We start from the raw sequence: 21,662 nt of genomic DNA, 5'->3' as shown, positions 1-21,662 counted from the left end.
ATAAATCGGTTTCCCCTAAGTAACAAAAGTATATTAAATAATATAGAGCTAGATTAAAGAGAATTCAGGATAGGATCAAAATGTCATTAAAGCTCCAGTTGGAGTTTGAATTAACAGTGCCTTCTAGGTGTATATCCCTATAATGGGATCCAAAGAAAAAAACCAAAGCCAAAGGAAAACACAAGAATCGCATAATACTAAAAATATGTTTACTATTGGGGATATATTCCGCTAATGTGATTCTGCCGGACCAAAAGGTTTGCACGGATGAAGAATGTTTTGCTTTGCAAAATTAAGTGCAAATATTGGCATGTCTCTAATTTCAGCTCTGCATGGATAATAGACTACTCCACAACATCTTGTAGCTTCTTATATGATTTGCTCCAGATATATAAGCATGAAAGCAACTATCGTAAATTTATAAACTATAAAATGTATAGAAGCTTGCCAATTTTGTCTATTGCAGTCTGCAGAAAAAAAAAGTGGTTGCTATTTAAGGAGCATGCATGAGCTGCAATCACATAAAGCAACATAATACTTTCTCACGGACATATATCAAGTGTGCCACATAATAAAGTAATTATTACCTTCAAACGGGTGCACTACGTCAATCAAATGATGTGGCACTTCCTGAAAAATACGTGAAGATTTCAGTATACCTATTAACAGCAACTAAAATCTACAGGGTGCATAAGACTATGAGCATGCATTGCTCAGTATGCAGCTCATTTTGAAGCTTCAGCGAATGGTTAATGTGGTTCTAAAAAATTCAAGACCTATAAGTTTATAATATCAAACTATAATAAAAGTCACTGGAAATTGCATGATTGACACTATTCTGTTTTTTTTTTTTTTTTGCCTTTTTTTCTGCCAGTAAAAAAAACACAATGCATGCATGAATCATACCCATACATGTGTTGACTTTAAATAACCAAAATCAATGTGATTCGGCAATAAGAGTCACCAAATTAACCACATATATTACGAAATGGAATTTGAACATTGGCACATAAATTTATGAACTAATGGAATTAGACTTCTTCCATGGCTAAAAGTTAAAATTTCCACGACTTAAAATGGCACCATCGGTTGTACTCTACTACCTAAAACTAATTTCTCCCACATGGCACCACTTAAAATCCTCACAAACTCTCGGCCACTCATATTTCATAGCAGAAAGAAATCTGAGATACTATCATATTTTCTCCATCAACAAACCCATCAAGGTACATGCTTTTCGATCTGTATTTTGTTTTTTGTTTTTTTTTGGCTTCTTCATCATGGAATTCATAATATTTCTCCACTTCCTCTGCTACAAATTTTTTTAATTCGAGATACGTGGGAAAATTTTTTGCACTAGTGTATTTGATTTCATGAGATATCAAAAACAATGATTTATAAAGTAACAAATATTTTCAAAAAAAAAGGTAACCAATAGGGATGTAAACGAGCCGAGCCGAGCCGAGCCGAGCCGAGCTTTTGAATGTTCAAGCTCGGCTCATTTATAAACGAGCCGAGCCCGAGCTTATTTAACGAATATATTCATGGCTCACGAGCTTATTCGAGCTTTTATCGAGCCGAAACGAGCTTAATATATTTAAAATATAAATTTAAATATTCATTAAATTAATTAAAAACTAAATTATATATTTGAAAAAATATAATATTATTATTAAAATTTGTAAATTTATTATAATAAATTAATTTTTATAGATTTTTCAATATTTTTCATAAGTAAAGTGTAAATTTATAAATTAAAAATCAATATTATTATTTTTTTCGTCTAAGAGATTACTTACGAGCTTGTAACGAGCCTGTTAACGAGCATGTTCACGAGCTAACGAGCCGAATATTGTAAAGCTCGAGCTTGGTTCGTTTGCCTTAACGAGCCTCATTAAACGAGCCCGAACGAGCTTTTAACGAGCCGAGACCCGAACAGTTCGCGAACTGTTCGTCTCATTTACATCCCTAGTAACCAACGTAATAACATAAAAGATTGACGATGAGTGATAAAAAATTAAGGAGAAAGAAAGAATTTCTTCATACCTTTGGATGGAAGAAGACTGGAACGATGGAGAGAAGAAGGTGGCGTGAAGAGAACTCTCTTTAGAACCCTAAACGTTTTTTTAAAAATCTATCAAAATCTTTGGTGTGATGAGAAGAAAATTCTAGACTTTTTTTTATGGTACCTACAGCTTGAATATTTGTACATAAAGATTTTGGTAAAAGTCATTGAAAATCTATATAGCTTTTCAATACCACTTGACTTTTATAGAGTTTTAAAAAGTCAAGATTGAATACCACTTGACTTTTTAAAACTTATTTAAATCTATGTTGAATATCACTCTACTTTTATGGAGTATACAAAAGTAGAGATTGAATACCTCTAAACTTTTAGAGTCCATAAAAGTCTTTAAAAGTTTTGTTTGAATACACCCCCTAAAAGTTTTTCGTTGAATATGCAAGTGAAGAGGGAAAAAAACTTAATCAAACAATAAAATAATTCTTTAAATTAAATTAGGAGATTTACCGAGAAGAATCTTGAACATTTACTCAAATACAAGAACACTTGGAGAATTTCATGTCTCACCTGAAACTGCAATAAATCTTATATAATCAACACCTAAACTCAGCGGAAACAATTGAAACTTTCTCCTCGAATTCAAAGCCACTCACACACACTAAAAAAATAAAAAATTTCAAATATAAAATTTGAACAATACAATGAAAATTCGAAAAAAAGGGGATATGGGTTTCGAATTTTACCCCCATGTCGTAATAAAACACTGGATTAGCATGACTTCATCCATTTCACATCATCCCTAGTGTTATTAAAATTCCCACCAATTATAGAAATGAATGAGAGGATTTGGCGATGGGAGGGTTGTGTTAAAAAAAATATATATATATGCGAAGAGGAAAGTGTTGATCCCAGGTGCGGTATTACGAGATAGAAACTATGGAAATTGAAGAATAAATAGACACCAAGATTTACGTGGAAAACCCCTAAAAATTATTAGGGTAAAAACCACGGGCAAGATCAAAAGATTCCACTATAATATTTGGAGAATTACAATCTCTCTCTGTGTTTCCAAAGAGACACTCACTCTCTTATACAGGAGAAAACCTATCTCACAAATATATATAGAAATATAGGAGAAGAAATGCACTCAAGAACAGAAGGAGGAAGTTGAGGATGGGATACTGAGAATGGTTGAGGGGAGCTCTATTTATAGAGCTCCCTCCCCTCGTACGTGATTGAAGTTTCCTTCACTCTTTCCTACAAAATTTCTTCATTGGATGGCTGCCACCAGATTGGACCGATTCCTCCAATAATTCTGCTGCCTTTGAAGACTTTGGGACATGCATTAAATGCATGTCCCCTGCCCACCTTTGCTGACATTTCTCCCACTTGGAGATTTGATTGAGAATCAAACACATCTCCACACATCCTTTCAATCTTGCCATTCCCGCTGCTTACGTTCCTGCTAGGCCACTTGAGGATCTACACCACTCAAACTTATCTGTGTTCACTGGCTTGGTCAGAAAATCAGAAATGTTATCCTTAGTATGGATCTTCAGCATGTCCACACTTCCTTCCTCTACTACTTCCCGTACAAAATGAAATTGTACTCCAATGTGTTTCGTCCTGGAATGAAAGGCTGGATTCCTTGCAATGTGCAAGGCACTCTGACTGTCACAAAACAGAGGAATCTTATCTTGTTTGTGCCCAAGCTCCTCCAATAACCTTTTAATCCATATTGCCTCCTTGCAAGCTTGAGTAGCTGTCATGTATTCTGCTTCCGTTGTAGGTAACGCCACAACTGTTTGCAGTTTTGAAACCCAGCTGACTGCACCTCCTGCAACTGTAAACACATAACCAGTAGTAGATTTTCTTTTATCTGGATCACCTGCGTAATCTGAATCCACATAGCCCCTGAGTGTAAAATCTGATCCTCCAAAACATAATGCAGCATCCGAGGTACCCTTAATGTATCTAAGGATCCTCTTAACCGTGCTCCAATGCTCTTGTCCAGGATTCGCCATATACCGGCTGACTACTCCCACTGCTTGTGCAATGTCTGGTCTTGTACAAATCATGGCGAACATTAAACTTCCCACTGCTGATGCATACGGTACTCGAGACATCTCCATCTTCTCTGCTTCACTGCTAGGACACATCGTAGAAGATAACTTGAAGTTAATAGGAAGAGGGGTTGAAACTGGCTTACTATCTTGCATGTTGAAGTGCTGCAAGACTTTCTTCAAATAATTTTTCTGGGAAAGCCAAATCTTCCTTTTACTTCTGTCTCGGTGAACTTGCATCCCTAGAATCTTGTTTGCTGGTCCCAAGTCCTTCATATCAAATTCCCTAGCCAACTGTGCCTTCAATTCTTGGACCCGATCTTTGTTGGGACCTGCTACCAACATGTCGTCCACGTACAACAGCAAAATGATATAATCATCATCACCAGACCTCTTGAAATACGTACAAGGATCTGCACTGAGTCTGTTGTACCCAAGGCTCATGATATAGGAATCAAATCTCTTGTACCAACACCTCGGCGCCTGTTTGAGACCGTACAGAGATTTGTTCAACCTGCAAACCAAGTTCTCTTTTCCCTTTTCTGCAAAACCTTCTGGCTGGAGCATATAGATTTCTTCTTCAAGATCGCCATGAAGAAATGCCGTTTTCACATCTAATTGTTCTAGATGTAGGTCAAACACCGCACACAATGCCAATACTACCCTGACTGTTGAAAGTCGAACCACAGGAGAAAATATCTCATTGAAGTCAATACCTTCTTTCTGAGCGTACCCTTTGACAACCAATCTTGCACGATACCGCTCCACTTGGTTATTTCCATCACGCTTGATCTTATAGACCCATCTGTTACCGATAGATTTCCTCCCTCGTGGTAGTGTAACAAGATCCCAAGTTTTGTTCCTGTCCAATGCTTCCAATTCTTCCTGCATCGCTGTCATCCACAGGGATACATCCGAGCTTTGAGTAGCCTCATGGAAACTCGATGGCTCACCATCCTCTGTTAATAGACAATATGCAATATTGCTTTCAGTGACATAACCTGAAAGCCAACCTGGTGGTCTTCTCTCTCGAGTTGACTGCCTCACTTTGGAAACCTCTGACTCAACTTGTTCTTGTACCTCGTGCTCTGGTACTGCTTCACAAGAAACTTGATCTTCGTTTGTCTTATTTTCCACCTGAATGATAGTAGTTTCTGAATTATTTGTGCCTTTGTCTCCCTTCACTTTATCTTCCTCGAAGATAACATCTCTGCTGATGATAAGCTTGTGGACAGTAGGATCCCACAAGCGAAACCCCTTTACTCCATCAGCATAGCCCAAGAAGATACACTTTCTGGATTTGGAATCCAACTTCGATCTTTCTTGTTCATTGTACATAACGTACACCGGACTTCCAAATGTATGTAACCGAGAATAATCAGCTGGCTTGCCAGTCCATACCTCTATTGGAGTCTTCAAATCAATCGCTACTGAAGGAGAACGATTGATGATATAAGAAGCGGTTTTGACTGCTTCTGCCCAAAATGGCTTTGGTAGACCCGCAGTACTTAACATGGCCCTTTTTCTGTCCAACAAAGTTCTGTTCATCCGCTCCGCCACTCCATTCTGCTGAGGCGTGTAAGCCGTCGTGAACTGTCGTTTGATGCCCTCATGTTGACAGAATGCATCAAATTCATCACTGGTATATTCTCCTCCATTGTCAGTCCTCAAACACTTGATTTTCTTGTCAGAATCAAGTTCAACCCGCGCTTTGAAAACTTTGAAGACTTCGAAAACATCTGACTTCTTCTTGATTGGATACACCCAACATCTCCTAGAGAAATCATCAATAAACGAGACAAAATATCTCGCTCCTCCTAGGGATACCACCGGTGCTTGCCAAACATCAGAATGAATCAGCTCCAATATGCCTTTGCTTTTGGCAGTAGATGTGCCAAACTTCAATCTGTGTTGTTTACTGGTAACACAATGCTCACAAAAGGGTAGAGTCACTTTTGTAAGCCCCGGCAACAGCTTCCGTTCTGAGAGAATTTTCATTCCTCGTTCTGACATATGCCCAAGCTTTCGATGCCACAACACTGTTGATTCTTCTCCCGAACCAATTGATGCAACAACTAGTTCCGTCTCTTTGTGTGTTTCCCCCAACAACACATACAGATTTGCAACAACCTTTTCCGCCTTCATAACCACAAGCGCGCCTTTCACAATCTTCATGATCCCTTTCTCGACACGGGTTTTGCACCCAATATCATCCAGTTGCCCCAAAGATAAAAGATTTTTTGTCAGACCCTTCACATGTCATACCTCATGTATGGTGCGAATAGTACCATCAAACATTTTGATTTTAATGGTACCGACCCCAGCGATTTCCAAGGCATGATCGTTTCCCATGAATACAGTTCCTCCTGAGACTGGTTCATACTGATCGAACCATTCTCTCCTTGACGTCATGTGCCACGTCGCTCCTGAATCCATAATCCATGCATCACATAATTTGTGTCTGCCTTCCGCAACAGTTGCTGCTTCGCTAAATGATATTTCACCACCACCTGAAGTACTGGCCACATTTCCTTGAGATCCCTTATCGATGCTCTTCGTACACTCTCTCTTGAAGTGCCCTTTACCGCCACATTTAAAGCAGTAAATATTTTTCTTCTTACTTCTTGACTTGGATCTACCATATCTGTGGCTCCCACTGGAGTCACGCTCCGTCAATCTTCCTCTCGTCATCGGTAAAGCCTCTGCTTGCTTCGACGTTGCCAACCTATCTTCCTTGTTCCTTCGACGACTCTCTTCTCCAAGAACCGCAGTTAAGACGTCGTCAAAATTTAAATTATCCGAAAGAACATTGTTGGTAACATTGATGATGAGCTGATCGTATGAATCTGGTAGACTTTGAAGTAGAAGCTCCGCACGTTCTTTTTCCTCTATTTTATGCCCCATAGACGTGAGCCGGGAAAATAGAGTATTCAATGTGTTGATATGGTCTGTCATCGATGATGATTCCGCCATCCGAAGAGTATAAAGCTTTCTCTTTAGGAAAATCTTGTTGTGTAGTGACTTGACCTCGTACAGTTTTGCCAGAGTATCCCAAATAACTTTTGCAGTTTTTATTTCGGAGATACTTGACAATACTTCATCCGCTATAGCCAAGTGCAAATTGGTAACAGCATTGTGATTCATCTCAATCCACTTTTGATCATCCGTGATATCCTCCGGTCTATCTCCAATAGCTGCCAAACAACGCTCCTTTGTTAGAATTGCTTGCACCTTCAATTTCCACAGCAAAAAATTGCTTCCATTGAACTTTTCTATCTCGTATTTTGCCGTCATCTTGACTACAAGAATCTTGCCTTATAAAATCTTCAAAAAATCTTTTCTGATGTGGAAGATCAGTCACAGCTGCAACCACAGAGCATACTTAGAATTTTAAGAAATTTTATGCCAAGGCTCTGATACCACTTGTTGATCCCAGGTGCGGTATTACGAGATAGAAACTATGGAAATTGAAGAATAAATAGACACCAAGATTTACGTGAAAAACCCCTAAAAATTATTAGGGTAAAAACCACGGGCAAGACCAAAAGATTCCACTATAATATTTGGAGAATTACAACCTCTCTCTGTGTTTCCAACGAGACACTCACTCTCTTATACAGGAGAAAACCTATCTCACAAATATATATAGAAATATAGGAGAAGAAATGCACTCAAGAACAGAAGGAGGAAGTTGAGGATGGGATACTGAGAATGGTTGAGGGGAGCTCTATTTATAGAGCTCCCTCCCCTCGTACGTGATTGAAGTTTCCTTCACTCTTTCCTACAAAATTTCTTCATTGGATGGCTGCCACCAGATTGGACCGATTCCTCCAATAATTCTGCTGCCTTTGAAGACTTTGGGACATGCATTAAATGCATGTCCCCTGCCCACCTTTGCTGACAGAAAGAGTAGTGATTTGGGGATTTGACACCGAGCTTATGATACTATGCGCTGAAATATAGAAATTTTCATTTTAAAAAAGAAAGAAACAAATCGATTTTATTTCTATACTATTAGCAGGGAGCTTCGCGGGCTGTAAATATTAAGTTTCAACAGCATGCCCCAATGCCGCCATTGAAATAATTATTAGCATCTTGCTTTTTCGCCAAGGAAAAAGGAACCAATAATTGATGCGCAATATGCGTGTTCTTGGAAGACGGTTGTTTGTGTATTATCTATGATTTTTCAGTAATGCACGAATGTATATTTTCCTGGTTTTGTTTGATTTTCAGTTTGTGCTTTCTAGTTGTTATTGCTATGAATGGGTAGAAACCAACTTGGTGTGTATGTTAAATAATCATGTAGTCTTTGAAGTTTCGTTGACATGTTCAAATTGCTGTTATAGTGCATGTTCATGCCTACCACCTGTTTGATCACTTGTTTTCTTTAGAAATATCTCAAGGCAATTAAACTCTCTTGTTTTATTTTATTTTATTTTATTTTATATTTTAAATGTTCTTCTGCAGAGATGTTCTATACAAGCCTGTTGTATTAGCTAGTTAAAGTTTTGTTCCATGCATGATACATATACACAACCCCCTGATCTATTAGCTTGTGACTAATTCTTCCCTCTCATTTGTCACAACTTGTGGTCATATCTCCTGTTTCTGGTGTATTCATAAGTCCATGAGTGGTCTGCACAAGTCCTGTTGGTTGTCCGATATATATGTAGGAACGGGTATTATCATTTTCCTTCAATATGATGCTCTTGAAAATGTATCCTCTTGCCTTTGAGAAAAGAGGAAACCAAATTTTAGTTCAGCTTTACTGTATTATATTTCTTTTGGTACTTGGTTGATGATAATTGATGCAAGCTCAGCCAGTGGTTTATGCAATTTGATAATTTTTCATGCTGCAGAAGATGAGAAGTTAATGAGCTATTTGTCGCCACAACTTATCAGAAGACTAGTCATCCAGTCCCTTGATTCTTTACAACCATGCATATATATCTTGAGCTGATTCATCACTCAATCCGTGTTCATATGCAAGGAGGAGATTCCGGGGAGGATGGAGCAGGTTGGACCTATTCCAGTTCATCAGAGACTGGCATCTCAAACTTACCAGATCACAAAGAAGATACTTTGACAACTAATGTTAGCAGTATCAAAGATAAAAATATGAATCCTGGAAGTAGTAATCTTAGAACATGGAAGCCGGTTTCAGCCGATGAAGTATTGTGTGGTTCCTGTAAGCATGTGCTCTTCCGACCTAACTGTGGTCGCGGTATGATTTGTTGACGCCATGCATCCTGATCTTTTATGGGAAAAATTAAAAAAATTTATGTTCAACCTTAGAATTGATACGGTTCCTCTAAAGGCTAAACCACATCATATTTTTAGTATTTTGTAAATGCTGCATTATCCTCATGTGTGAAGTTTGTCAACATCCACTTCCAAGTGACATTCCAGAAGTATGATCATTTTCTGGAGGAACAATTCCCTAAAGAATATGGGTTGGGGAAAGATCTACAGATGAAACAAGGGCTATTTCCATGCGAGACCGACTCCAAGCGATTTTGTATGTATAATATAGAAACTGAATTTTATTGAATCAAATAAATTTGGACCTATTTATTATCTTTATAGTGGCACATAATTTGTATATTAATTCTACGTTTCATAATAATGATATTTTTTTATCATGGATATAATATTAAAAAAATAGATCAAATAATTAAATATATAATTTAACTTAGAAATCACATATTTTTTTAATCAAGAAAGAATCGAAATATTCATTAAGATTAGAATGGGGATCAAATAAAAACATGCATGCATCCTTGAAAATATATAATTCTGAGAATATTTTGCTTCTTGCATTAATGTAACAAATGAAGGAAGCACAACTAGATACAAAGTAAAAAATTGTAACTACGTACTAGCTACAATTTAGAAATTTTACAATAATATTTGATAATTGATTGATTATTTTGGTAGTCTTTCAATCAACAACCCTAAAGCATCCTCTAATACTATTTGGTGTAAATCTTGAGGCAGTTCCGACCAATCCATGCACTTTTCTCCGTATCCCGTCACAAATTTAGATAGGAAATCTGCTGCTCTGTTGCATTCTCCGTACACGAAGATGAATCCAAGAACGGGAAACAAACGCAACTCCAACATGATCTCAGATACAATTTCCCGGCAGTCGTCGGGGCATGGGGCTTGCCCGATCAAGATGGCGATTGCGGTCTTGGAGTCGGATCGCACCTCTACCGCCATGAATCCTAAACTCTTTGAAAGCCGAAGCCCGTCTCGAATAGCAATCATCTCGAGCATCAACACCTTGACTCCATACTCCATTCTTGATGCTTTCTGTTTGTCAATCGCACAACTCATTCGAAACCGAGAAGCTTTCGTCATCTTCACTCTTCCCATATGATCTCTGATAATTATACCATAGCCTCCAGTATCATTCGAGGCACGATACGATGCGTCACAGTTTACTGCCACAAGTCCGACGGCTGGATGTCTCCATCGACACAAAATTGGCTGCGCTGATCTCTCGTCTCCTTCTCCTGAACAAGATCGACGTGGATGCGGGAACCTAATGATATTGAACTGAATCTCCGAGAGCTCCATTGAATATATGTTGCAGACAATGATAAATTTTCCAAAAACTTAATTTGTCGACGATACGTACTCTTCTGGCTTCTAGATTTATAGGCTGTTGAATTTCCGTTTATTATGTAAATGAACGATGCATGGTTTATTATAGAGCAGTCATAGTATCAATGTATCATGAATCCTAGTAAGTTTCCAATTATACATTTTTCACGTTCTTGAATTTCCGTTAATTCTGTTAGTATCCATTCTATCTGGGTTGATTTATCTATTAAGATTGGGGATTATATTACCCATTTTAAAATTTTTAAAAAAATATACACCAATTGTTCTACTGTAAAAAACCATATTATTTTATCCTTAATGTGGATTATTATTTAATAAAATGTTAGTTTCCTTTTGTCTATGGATAATTATTAATTTACAAAAATGTCTTATAAAATTAATTGATTTATTTACAATTTTAAAAAAAAATCCACTTTTAAAATTATTCTCCGCGTTTTGCCCTTTTCACAAAAATAAAAATAATACAAACATAAAAAAATTTGAGCGTGCATGCTACAATTCAATAAATAATGTCAAGCGCGCGAGATATATAGAGGGTGGATGCTACACTTTCATTTAAAAAATAAAATAATTATCGGTACTTGAATTATCCTTTTTAAATATAAAAATAAAAAGGGTAAAAATTTAGTATGTTTTAAAATCAGAAGACCTAACATACACATATTATTTAATTTAACTAATTATGTTATTAGAATTACTTAAGTTCCTTGTTTCTAAGCATAAAATTAAATTTTAATAATATTAAGCATAAATTTTTCTTTTACTTAATAATTTTATAAATAATTTATGGAATAAAATAATTTCTTTTTATATATTGATAGGTTATAGAAAACTTATGACTCAAAAATTGTGTTATTTATAAGTCAAAACAGAACTTAAAAGGATAAAGCCTATCCTTTTCTTCTGTGCTTTGTCGTCTAATCTTCTTTTGTTCCATGACTTAATTTCTTTTTCTTAAAAAAATATCTCTATTTTATTTCTCCTCTTTTTAGTTAGAGTTCTATATCAGACCGAGTAGAACTCTCTATGTATTTGTATAAGTTCTTCGTACAAGGGGTTTTTTTATTTATTTTTAATTTTAAAAAAATAATTTCAAAAATACATCACGATAACAAATACTGCAAAACATTGTCAGTAGCAGCGGACGTTGGAAATTAATTTGTTTGTTTTTTGTTTTTGTTTGTTTTGTTAATTATATAATTAGTAAATAATTTTGTCTATTATTTATTTGTATTCAACATTTGTAATTTCTTTAAATTGAAATTTAATTTGTAGTTTTAATTTTTGACTTGTGATCTACTAAAACATTATTAGGTAACATTATTGTATAAGCTATAAAACAATATTAGTAGCATACATGGTTAGGCACGCTGTAAATAATACTATTGGCGGCCATTGATGTCGTGCTGCGAAAGTCAAATTTCTTGTAGTGCTTGTACATGCTCTTAGAGATCTTGTTATATATCTAATATTTCTATTTCAATTCTATCACAAAAATGGAAATTAGAAATTTTATTTTATTAATGAATAATGAAAACTAGATGAAAAAAAAACGCACTATAACGGTGAACTCGAATAAATTTTTATGTGAGAACAAATTATATTTACATTTTTTATTTTGATTTATAAAGTTTTTAAGTTCTTATAATTATTTTATTTTACAATTTTATAAAAAAAATTGGTGCATCATGAAATTTTTATTGCGAACAATGTATTTAATTTCCATGAATTGGTTATGAAACCTCTATATATATATACTCTTTTAAGTGTAAAGATTTATGAATATAGAATTTTATAGTTTCAAATAACTCAAGATGAAAATTAGAAACTATCATTGCCGAAAAATTTCTGAATTGTTATATTATTTGTTTTTTTTTGTTTAAATAGAAATATTTTTTGTGCATCATCAAATTCTCAGTGCAAACAGTGTATTAAAATTTCATGTATTAGTTATTAAACTTCTACACACTCTTTAAATGTGAATATTAAGAATATAGAATTTTATAGTTTCAAATAACGGTTTGAAAATTAAAAAATATAGTTGTTGAAATTTTTTAACTTGTTATAATATCTCTTTCTTGGTTTTTTTGTGCATCTTTGTATTCTCATCGCAAACACTTTTGTATTACATTTTTATGCACGTATTAGTTATGAAATAGTCTTTAATTGTAAATATTTAAGAATATAGAATTTTCTAGTTTCAAATAAATCGTTAAAAGTTAAAAACTGTAATATCTGAAAGAATTCTAAATTTGTTATAAATCATAATAGAAATAGAGAGATGAGTAGAGAGAATTCATGAGAGATGAGAGAATTCATATGAGTCAATACTCAGGTGCAAATTTCATTGAACTCAATCACCCCTATTTATAAGAAAAGATTACAATATACAAATCTGTACAAATATTATATTTACATATTTATTTTGATCACATATCTTTAATAAGATAATCATCTATAATAATAATCATATATTTATAACAATCCCCTTAGATGATTATTTGCACAAGCAATCGATTCTTCAAAATCTCCATTTGGCAAGATGTATGTCTGGGAACTTCATCGGGACTCAAGTGATGTCTCGTTAAAACCTTGACAGTAAAACCCCGTGGGAAAAATCTGAACAAAGAAAAAAGAGTACAACAACATATATTTTATTTGGATATTTTTCCGACGATGGATGCGCCTCGTTAAAATCTTATCAGAAAAAACTCAGTGAGACAAAATCCTAATGAAGGAAAAAGAGTACAACATCTCTTGATACTTGTTAATTGCCTCATTAAAAACCTATTTATGAAAAATTAGTGGGAAAAATCATAGACAAGGGAAAAAAAGTTCAACTTTAATTGCTCCCCCTCTTGCAAACATCACTTTCAATTATTAAATCTTAATATTTCGATCTTATGCACTACTTTGCCAAAAATTAATTTAGATGCAGATTTTGCCATATATATGGTACTTCAAGACCAAATAGTTTTTCTTTTTCTTCAAGTTGGCAAAAATAATATTTTGAGCATCGAATCCTTCGAGGATGTTTCTATATGTATCACCATCAAATCAGTGCATTCATAATAAGTGCAAATATTTTCTCATAATCCGCTTGAAAAACTTTGCTAATATTTTCTCATATTGCCACATATCATTGTTATTGAAAGTTCAACAAATTATAGTTCAAAATAATCATCATTTTGCGTAATAGCAAAACACACTAATGATTATATCATTTCGATCCCAAATAATTTGTGAAATCTCATATTTTAATACACTTGTTATTCTTCATGAATAACATAATCCAAATTGGATTCATTGAAATAATTGTTCGTTCACGCTTCTAGCGTCTTTTTTCATTTACTTGCAAATAATATAAAATATGGTCCTGCAGGACGTCAATTTATTTCATAACGACCAGCCTCCATTGTTCTTTTCACATTGAGATGTTCACTCATTTTCTTTAAAGGGATTTGTCACTAAAGACGATTTATATATATTGTTCAACTTGAACATAAATGAAGCTAAACGATCTTATACACAAGATCAAATAATGTATTTGAGTTAAAATTTGAACATCATGCTCACTTTATATTTCATTGAGATCGATCTCAAATATTCTTGTAGATTCTATTTCCTCCCCCTCAATGTTGAAAACATTGTTTCACAAGAATAACGAATGAGAATTTCGCGTCATAAAAATATCATTGTTCAAAATAATTGATCATAAGATCTAATTCATTTCCAACATATTTATAATCTCTTCAAGAGATTTATGTAGTGCATTTTTCGCACAAACATTAACTTTCAGTACATAATCATTTGACATAATATTTACAAAATATATTTCAGATATCCCCAAATATGACGCATTTATTCTCATGGTTTAATAGTTTATTGGAGGCAAAATAAATTAACTAAACCAACGTATTTATAATCATAAAATTGATATGCATATCCTCTTTTTTTTTATCAAGCTTGTCTTGATTATATATTTTGAAAGTTTTTCTCAATACGTATTTTTGCAAACATCATGTTGCGCTTCATGGGCCCTTGTTATTTATTCATTCAAGACAATATGGGGACTTATATCAATTTGAGCTAATGATAGTGATATCAAATTTGATAAGCCAATAAGAATTCATAAAATCTTCTGGATATTTGATTCAAAAACCTTCATATTTATCGATCCAAAAACTTTTGACTTATCCATCAACATTTTTGTGCACTATCAATAGTTTTTCAACTATTTATATAATTTGAATGCTCAATTCAATCCATTATGCCAAACTCTAAAATTATTTGTATGAATTATACTTGTGGAGCTCTTTAGCTCTTCTAGAAATATTGATTTGTAATATACTATTTAAACCAAATCAATATCTACTAGATTCAAAAATACATATACATCATTATTGTGTATCACTATTTTATAATATCAAGCACATCATCTTTTTTCATCGTCAATCAAACGATATTCAAGATCTTTCATACATTCATATCAACGTATGATGAAACATATAATTTGGATAGACATCAATGGTCTCCACAAACTTTTATATCTTGCTTGATAGATATCAATAAAATCTCTTTACGTACTTCAGGTACGATAGTGATACGAGATACCGATGTGCGTTTAGTACAATACTTGATTATGACGTATATCTCAATATTTTGTGCCGAATTTATGATTCATATATCGCTTCATACGAGATGACATATTATTCCTTGAAGAATTAAATTACAGTGTATCAACTGTGTTCATTGGCACTGTCACATTCACTTAAAAGAATGGACCACATTAATTAGACAATTGTCATAATTGTCTTTCCTTGAACAAAATATATAAATAAGATATTAGATTAAGATAATTGAAATTATGAAATCGGACGTACCTTTTAAAATTTTTGTATGCACCAAGTAGATCTTTTACATTCAACAATGACATTCAATCTATAACAAATGTCATCTCACATTAAATTTATGTTCCTACATGTAAAATAATAACATGTGATAAAAATATTTTATCATTCATTTAAAAAAATGATAACTTAATCAAATAATTTTTAAAAAATCCAAAATTTATATCCACAATCAAAATTGAAGAATTTAAAATTCATAATCAAACTTTAGGGCATAAAGATTTAACAACCCAATATATCCTTAAACTATAAAATTCTTAAATCAAAAAAAATTATCATCAAATTTCATATTCAATTAATGTGACATCTCATTCAATTTATTAACCAATAGAATAGATTCACAATTTTTGTAGATCTTATTTTATATCATCAAAATAATTTATGTGAATCAAAACAAAACACATGCTAGAGTTTTCCACGATTTAGTTTAAACAAATACAAACTTAATTTATCAAAAATAAATTAGTTCAATAAATAAATAAAATGACGTGAAGTTAGTCATAAATCAACTCATTGACATCATCATGCATATGCTACCATCAATCCATCATTGTTGTTGCCCAATATAGATGATTATCCAATTCATTGGGTTTAACATTTATTTTTATTTTTCGGTTGATAGTGTTGCGATCTTACTACCGCACATTCATAATTTTCAATCAATAGCATATGCAGTTCATCATTGAACATCAAGTCGATATTCATAAAAATAGTGACAAATAATAGATCATGCTTCTTCTAGAGCATTTTAAAAACAAATATATGATTTGAATCGATATCAAGTCAATATCTTTTGATATATATCTCACATAGATCTTTAATAATATTTTTTATGGATATTGACAATTGTAGATCATATATCGATATTCATTGAGAAATTGTACTAAATTTCCAATTCATAAGATCCTCAACAACCAAAAGGGCATTAAATTATATTCTTCGAAAATATTTCCAAATCTTGGATCTTATATTAATATGCTTCACGAATATTATCAAATCTTTCATATTTTTATCAATATTTCAATATTGATATATTTTGACATGTGATCAATTTCTTCAATGATATTTGTAGATATTTGATATCATATAAGATATCAATCATGATTTTTTTACTTTTTCAATATACGAAATCATATATCACATCTTTATCATGAATCTATTCAGATTTTCAATATATTATATTATAACTAGGAATCTCTTTAGATTCTCAATATTCAATATATTATATCATGAATTCATGAATATATTTCAATATATCAAAATTGTAATCACGAATCTCTCAAAATTCTCAATATATTATATCATGATCATGAATTTCATCAAATTCTGAATGTAAAGTCATGTTGTGCTATATAACCATCAACATATTCATGATATTTCATGAGCATCAATATATCAATTATTTTCATTGTGCTACTTCTATAGCACCAATGAATATATCTTTGTGCTGCTTCTAGAGCACCAATGAATATCTCTCATAAATTTGAGTATTGACAACACGTTGTGCTATTCCAATAGTATCAATAAAACGAGAATTATTTTCATTCTCAGTTGGTTATAGCATCGTGATGATAACGTGTCATAAATCATAATAGAAATAGAGAGATGAGTAGAGAGAATTCATGAGAGAAGAGAGAATTCATATGAGTCAATACTCATGTGCAAATTTCATTGAACTCAATCATCCCTATTTATAGAAAAGATTACAAGATACAAATTTTTACAAATATTATCTTTACATATTTATTTTGATCCATATTTTTAATAAGAATCTTTATATGTATCTTACAACCACAAAACATCACTAAAAGGATGACGCGATGTTACTGAAATAGAAAAAATAAATGCTACAAAGCTCGAGCTCAGTCGTAGAACACACCTGCATGATGTTGCTGAAATCATTAGCACACTGACTCTCAAAACACTCAACAATCTAAATTAAGCAACGAGAAAATAAACAAGTAATATATACTTTGAAATTTGATTTGGAAAATGTTCCCAAAAAAATAATTTGGGATTATAACACATTACAATTTTATGCATATATATATATATGCTACTTATTTATAGGATTAGAATTTGACTGTTACTCCACCATTTGAAGTGTCCTATCAAATCTATTATATATAGCTTGGAAGTTTTAATACCTTTTAAATTTTCAAAATTCTAGTAACCAAATATTAAGTTCAAATATAAGACTCCATGTGGACAAATACTTTATGACCGTTTTCAATGGTTTGGCTAAAATCCCGGTTCCGTCCTAAATATTTGGACACATTCCCGGTTCAGTTCTAAATGTTTCAATGTTCCCGGTTTGGTCTCAAATGTTTTCCAAAAATTTCCGATTCAGTCCTAAATGTTTTATGTTCCCGATTTGGTTCCAAATATTTTTAAAAGTTTCCAGTTCAGTTCTAAATGTTTTACGTTCAAGATTAAGTTTAAGTATGAAGGATACTAAACATAAAAATGTAACAAACATTGGCAATGCAAGAAACTCGCATATTTATTTCTTGGGAAAATAAAGTTTTCCGTGCATCAACTTTTAATTTAGGTTGATCAATTTTTAAAAAATTTAATTTTGGTAGAATAATTTTTTAATTTCTGACTGTTTCGACAAATAGATCATAGATGGAAGAAAAAGACTATAGGTGGATTGAAATTAAATACCTTTTGAAAGGGTGTAATCGCCAATGCTAGTAATTATGGTGCTCTTTTTTTCCTCTCTTCCACTTAATATGACTCGAAAGCCTTCATTTCCAAAGCTCTCTTTTTGTTCCTCGCATATTTGCTTTGCCCAAGCGTTGGTAGAATCGCCACAATAAACCACTTCAATTTTATCCAGTGTTTGGTGTTGGCCAAAATCTTGAGGAAATTCTTGCAAATTCAAATGACGAAGAATCAAGTGCTCAAGGATTGGGAAGTGCGTCTTGTTTGCTCTCCAATGCAACAAATCAATCCCCAAAATGTCCAATTCTTTCAATTTGACGAAGTGTCCTTGTATTGGACACCATATCTGTCCTTTACACGCGCCGGACCAGAGCTTAAGTAGCTCCAGATTAGGCAATGAACCCACAATGCTCATATCTTTCCAAGGTAAGCTGCATCTATGTAAAGTCAACTCTTTGAGAGAAGGTGGGAATCTGAGGTATTTCGGAATTTTGATGTTAAATTTGAAGGGATTTGCCTTGAAATATAGTGATTGGAGTTTGTGCAAGTGGACGAGATTGTGAAGGTGGAACAATGGCCATCCCAAACCCGCTGGGTATACATCTTCATATTCAATTCCTAACACCTTCAGATTTGGAAGTCTTGTATAAACCTCCTCACCACACCTAAAAAATACAACCGTGTGGAGAGTCTGCAGATTTCCCAAAATATGATTGTCAATGGGAGGGTGGGGTAAAACACATCTATGAGTTTGGAGATGCCTAAGGTGTGGCAAACACCAAATTTGCGGTGGCAGATATAAAGTTTCAGAGGAGGAATTATCAATTTGCAAAGTTTGTAGATTCCAAAACAGGGACATCAAAGAATAAAACCTCGAAATCGATTTCCGATCCAAATGACCATGGAAATACAAGAACCGCAAGTTCATTAGCTGCGAGTCTTCATCAGGCATAATTGAATCAGTCATTATCAACACCCTCAAAAATTGTAAATTATCACCGTCGGATCGATTTATTAATGCTGGTCCAAATATATCAATGGAACGTGGGATGGATTCTAATTCGGGTTTCAAAAGAGATGGATCAATACGTAGGTAAAACATGAATTCTGGGTTCTCATCATATTTCAACAAACGAAACAGGTTTATTTTTTTCACCTCCCTAACGGATAGTTCTATCAAGAGATCATGCACACCGCAACTTAGTAAGTCACCAAGGACATCTCGTCTACGAAGGAAAAGGAGGTTTCTATCAACGAGGTCTGTTATGTATTCATGTGCTGCCTCTTCCAAGCTTTTACCTTTTATCGGTTTTACAAATCCCAAAGAAACCCATTCCCTGATAAGGTCAGGGATATCAATATTATATGATCGTCGAGTCACGGCCAAGTAGAGAAAGCATGGTTTCAAATGAATAGGCAAGTTTTTGTAACTCAAATATAATATCTCCAAGCATTTCTCTTCCTCCTCTGAATTTATGATTGAGTTCAAATTTTCTGAGACGTGCCTCCACAACTCCTTGGTCTTATCAGACTTGGCGAGTAGTCCCCCGATCACCACAATTGTCAGAGGAAGTCCTTTGCAATTTTTCGCAATGGTCTTCCCTAATTCTTCCAGTTCAGGAGGACAACCTTGTTCATGTCCGAAAACTTTTTCTCTCATCACTTCCCAGCTGCTGTTGTCATCTAACAAATCCATTTCAAAAGGCGGATACGAGCTCAATTCTGCTGCGACCTTCTTTACCCTAGTGGTTATCATGATTCGACTTCCGTTGTTGCAATGTTTTGGAAAGAATCGTTTTATCTCATCCCAAGCCTCAATGCTCCATAAATCGTCCAGCACGATCAAATATCTTCTACCACATAAGGTTTTGTACAATTGTTCACCCAATTGTTCATCACCAGCATCACACTTGGCCTGGCCCAACTCATCATCACTTAAATGACCACCCTCTGATCTACTTTGTCCAATTTCTGATAGCATTTCGTAAATAATTTTTCGTGCACTATATATTTGAGATATTGTAGCCCATGCACAAATATGGAAGTGATTCTGAATATATGGATGTTGGTAGACATTGTTAGCTAGAGTGGTCTTACCTATTCCTCCCATTCCAACAATTGCTACCATTTGGCGATTTGATTGTTGTCCTGTGAGTATATCCAATATTTCATTCAACTTCTCATCACAACCCACCATCGTAGTTTGTTCCTTGGGAGCTGATCTTGACGCCACAGCAGGCGAATAATCTATGAATGTGGGATATTCTTCCTCAAACTTCCCAATAGTCTCTTTTATTCTCATTAGCTTGTTCCCGATCAGATCCTCCATCTCTTCTATAACTTTAGGGATATCTTCAGAGAACCTTGTCGAGCTATTCCCCTCGCGACCCATAGATCGTGCTGGAATCTGATCCAATACATGTAACTCAATGATTTCTTCTGCTGCATAAGCTGCAGCTGCAATTTGACTCTCCACTCCAGCCATGTCTGGGAGGCCTCTGTGTGAATAAGCTTCGAGAAATTCTTGAAAGAGATGAACCTTTTGCAGCAGGGACTCAATCTGTGTTATGTTTATACGTAGCCATTGCTGGGAAGGGTGCAAGATGAGCTCTGAAGTATTCAGAAGAGACATTAGAGCTGCGTATGCCACCACCGCCATATTTGAAGCTTCAATTAACTTTCAGTAGTGAATTTGGCTTCTGCATATATATTTCAGAAAACACAGTATCAGGATATTGATAGTGTTAGTGTTTGTGCAAGCAGGAGTAATGAAGATCGATCAAAACAACTTTTGTTGCATTAATAGACAATGCTTATCTATGAAACTTGTTACTTTGAAGAAAGTGGCATACCGATATGAGTTGAATCCGGAAAAAGACGCTGGGAGTTGAGATCTTAGACTCAAAAAATCTTCACAACAATTTTTGCCTATGCATTTACGTTAGCAAATGGAGATGATATACTTGCAGGTGACTTGGTCGTTTGATATATTTAACCATTGCCATAGTTGACTTTGCTGTCTGATTTCATTTTATTTAACCATTAAGTAACAAGTGGGGATGATGTGCATTACGATATTTTATATATCAACTAAGCAAAAGCATTATTTGTTAATTCTATTAATAAATTAAACATCTTCAACAAATTTCAAAAATATATTAAAGGGGAAATTGCATATATCACCCTGTGAAATTCCGAGTTTGCTAATAACTTCCTATGAAATTTTATAAAGCTAATAACCCCATGTGATTTTAGATTTGTAGCATACACACCATTTTCAGTTAAAAATTGACAAAAAATACCCTTTTATTTAATCATAGGCATAATTAACAAATGGAGATGTATACATTAGGATGTTTATATATCAAC

At 33.9% G+C, this 21,662-nt stretch overlaps 2 protein-coding genes across 3 annotated transcripts; both read right to left on the bottom strand.

Moving 5' to 3' along the window:
- Window positions 1-10,011: 10,011 nt before the first annotated feature.
- Window positions 10,012-10,668, bottom strand: LOC140862030 (uncharacterized). The gene has a single exon (XM_073265036.1). The coding sequence runs from the start codon at window positions 10,666-10,668 to the stop codon at window positions 10,012-10,014; it is 657 nt and encodes a 218-aa protein (XP_073121137.1).
- Window positions 10,669-17,407: 6,739 nt separating this feature from the next.
- Window positions 17,408-21,234, bottom strand: LOC140866370 (putative late blight resistance protein homolog R1B-16). Of its 2 annotated transcripts, XM_073271346.1 has the most exons (3): window positions 21,146-21,234; window positions 18,294-20,992; window positions 17,408-17,505 (listed from the first exon to the last, which is right to left on the bottom strand). In XM_073271346.1, the coding sequence occupies exons 2-3, from the start codon at window positions 20,950-20,952 to the stop codon at window positions 17,489-17,491; spliced, it is 2,676 nt and encodes an 891-aa protein (XP_073127447.1). In that variant the 5' UTR covers window positions 20,953-20,992; window positions 21,146-21,234; the 3' UTR covers window positions 17,408-17,488. The 2 variants fall into 2 exon arrangements, with proteins under 2 accessions (XP_073127447.1, XP_073127448.1); XM_073271347.1 differs by lacking the exon at window positions 21,146-21,234 and having other exon boundaries at window positions 18,294-21,136.
- Between the last annotated feature and the right edge of the window lie 428 nt (window positions 21,235-21,662).

Source organism: Henckelia pumila, chromosome 4, assembly GCF_033568475.1.
Source record: "Henckelia pumila isolate YLH828 chromosome 4, ASM3356847v2, whole genome shotgun sequence".
NCBI lineage: Eukaryota > Viridiplantae > Streptophyta > Magnoliopsida > Lamiales > Gesneriaceae > Henckelia > Henckelia pumila.
Note: the sequence above shows the minus strand (reverse complement) of the source record. Positions and strands in the feature narration are given on the sequence as shown.

Excerpts from the sequence above, each read along its gene's own strand:
- LOC140862030 (XM_073265036.1), bottom strand. The coding sequence starts at position 10,668 with ATGGAGCTCTCGGAGATTCAGTTCAATATCATTAGGTTCCCGCATCCA.
- LOC140866370 (XM_073271346.1), bottom strand. The coding sequence starts at position 20,952 with ATGGCGGTGGTGGCATACGCAGCTCTAATGTCTCTTCTGAATACTTCA.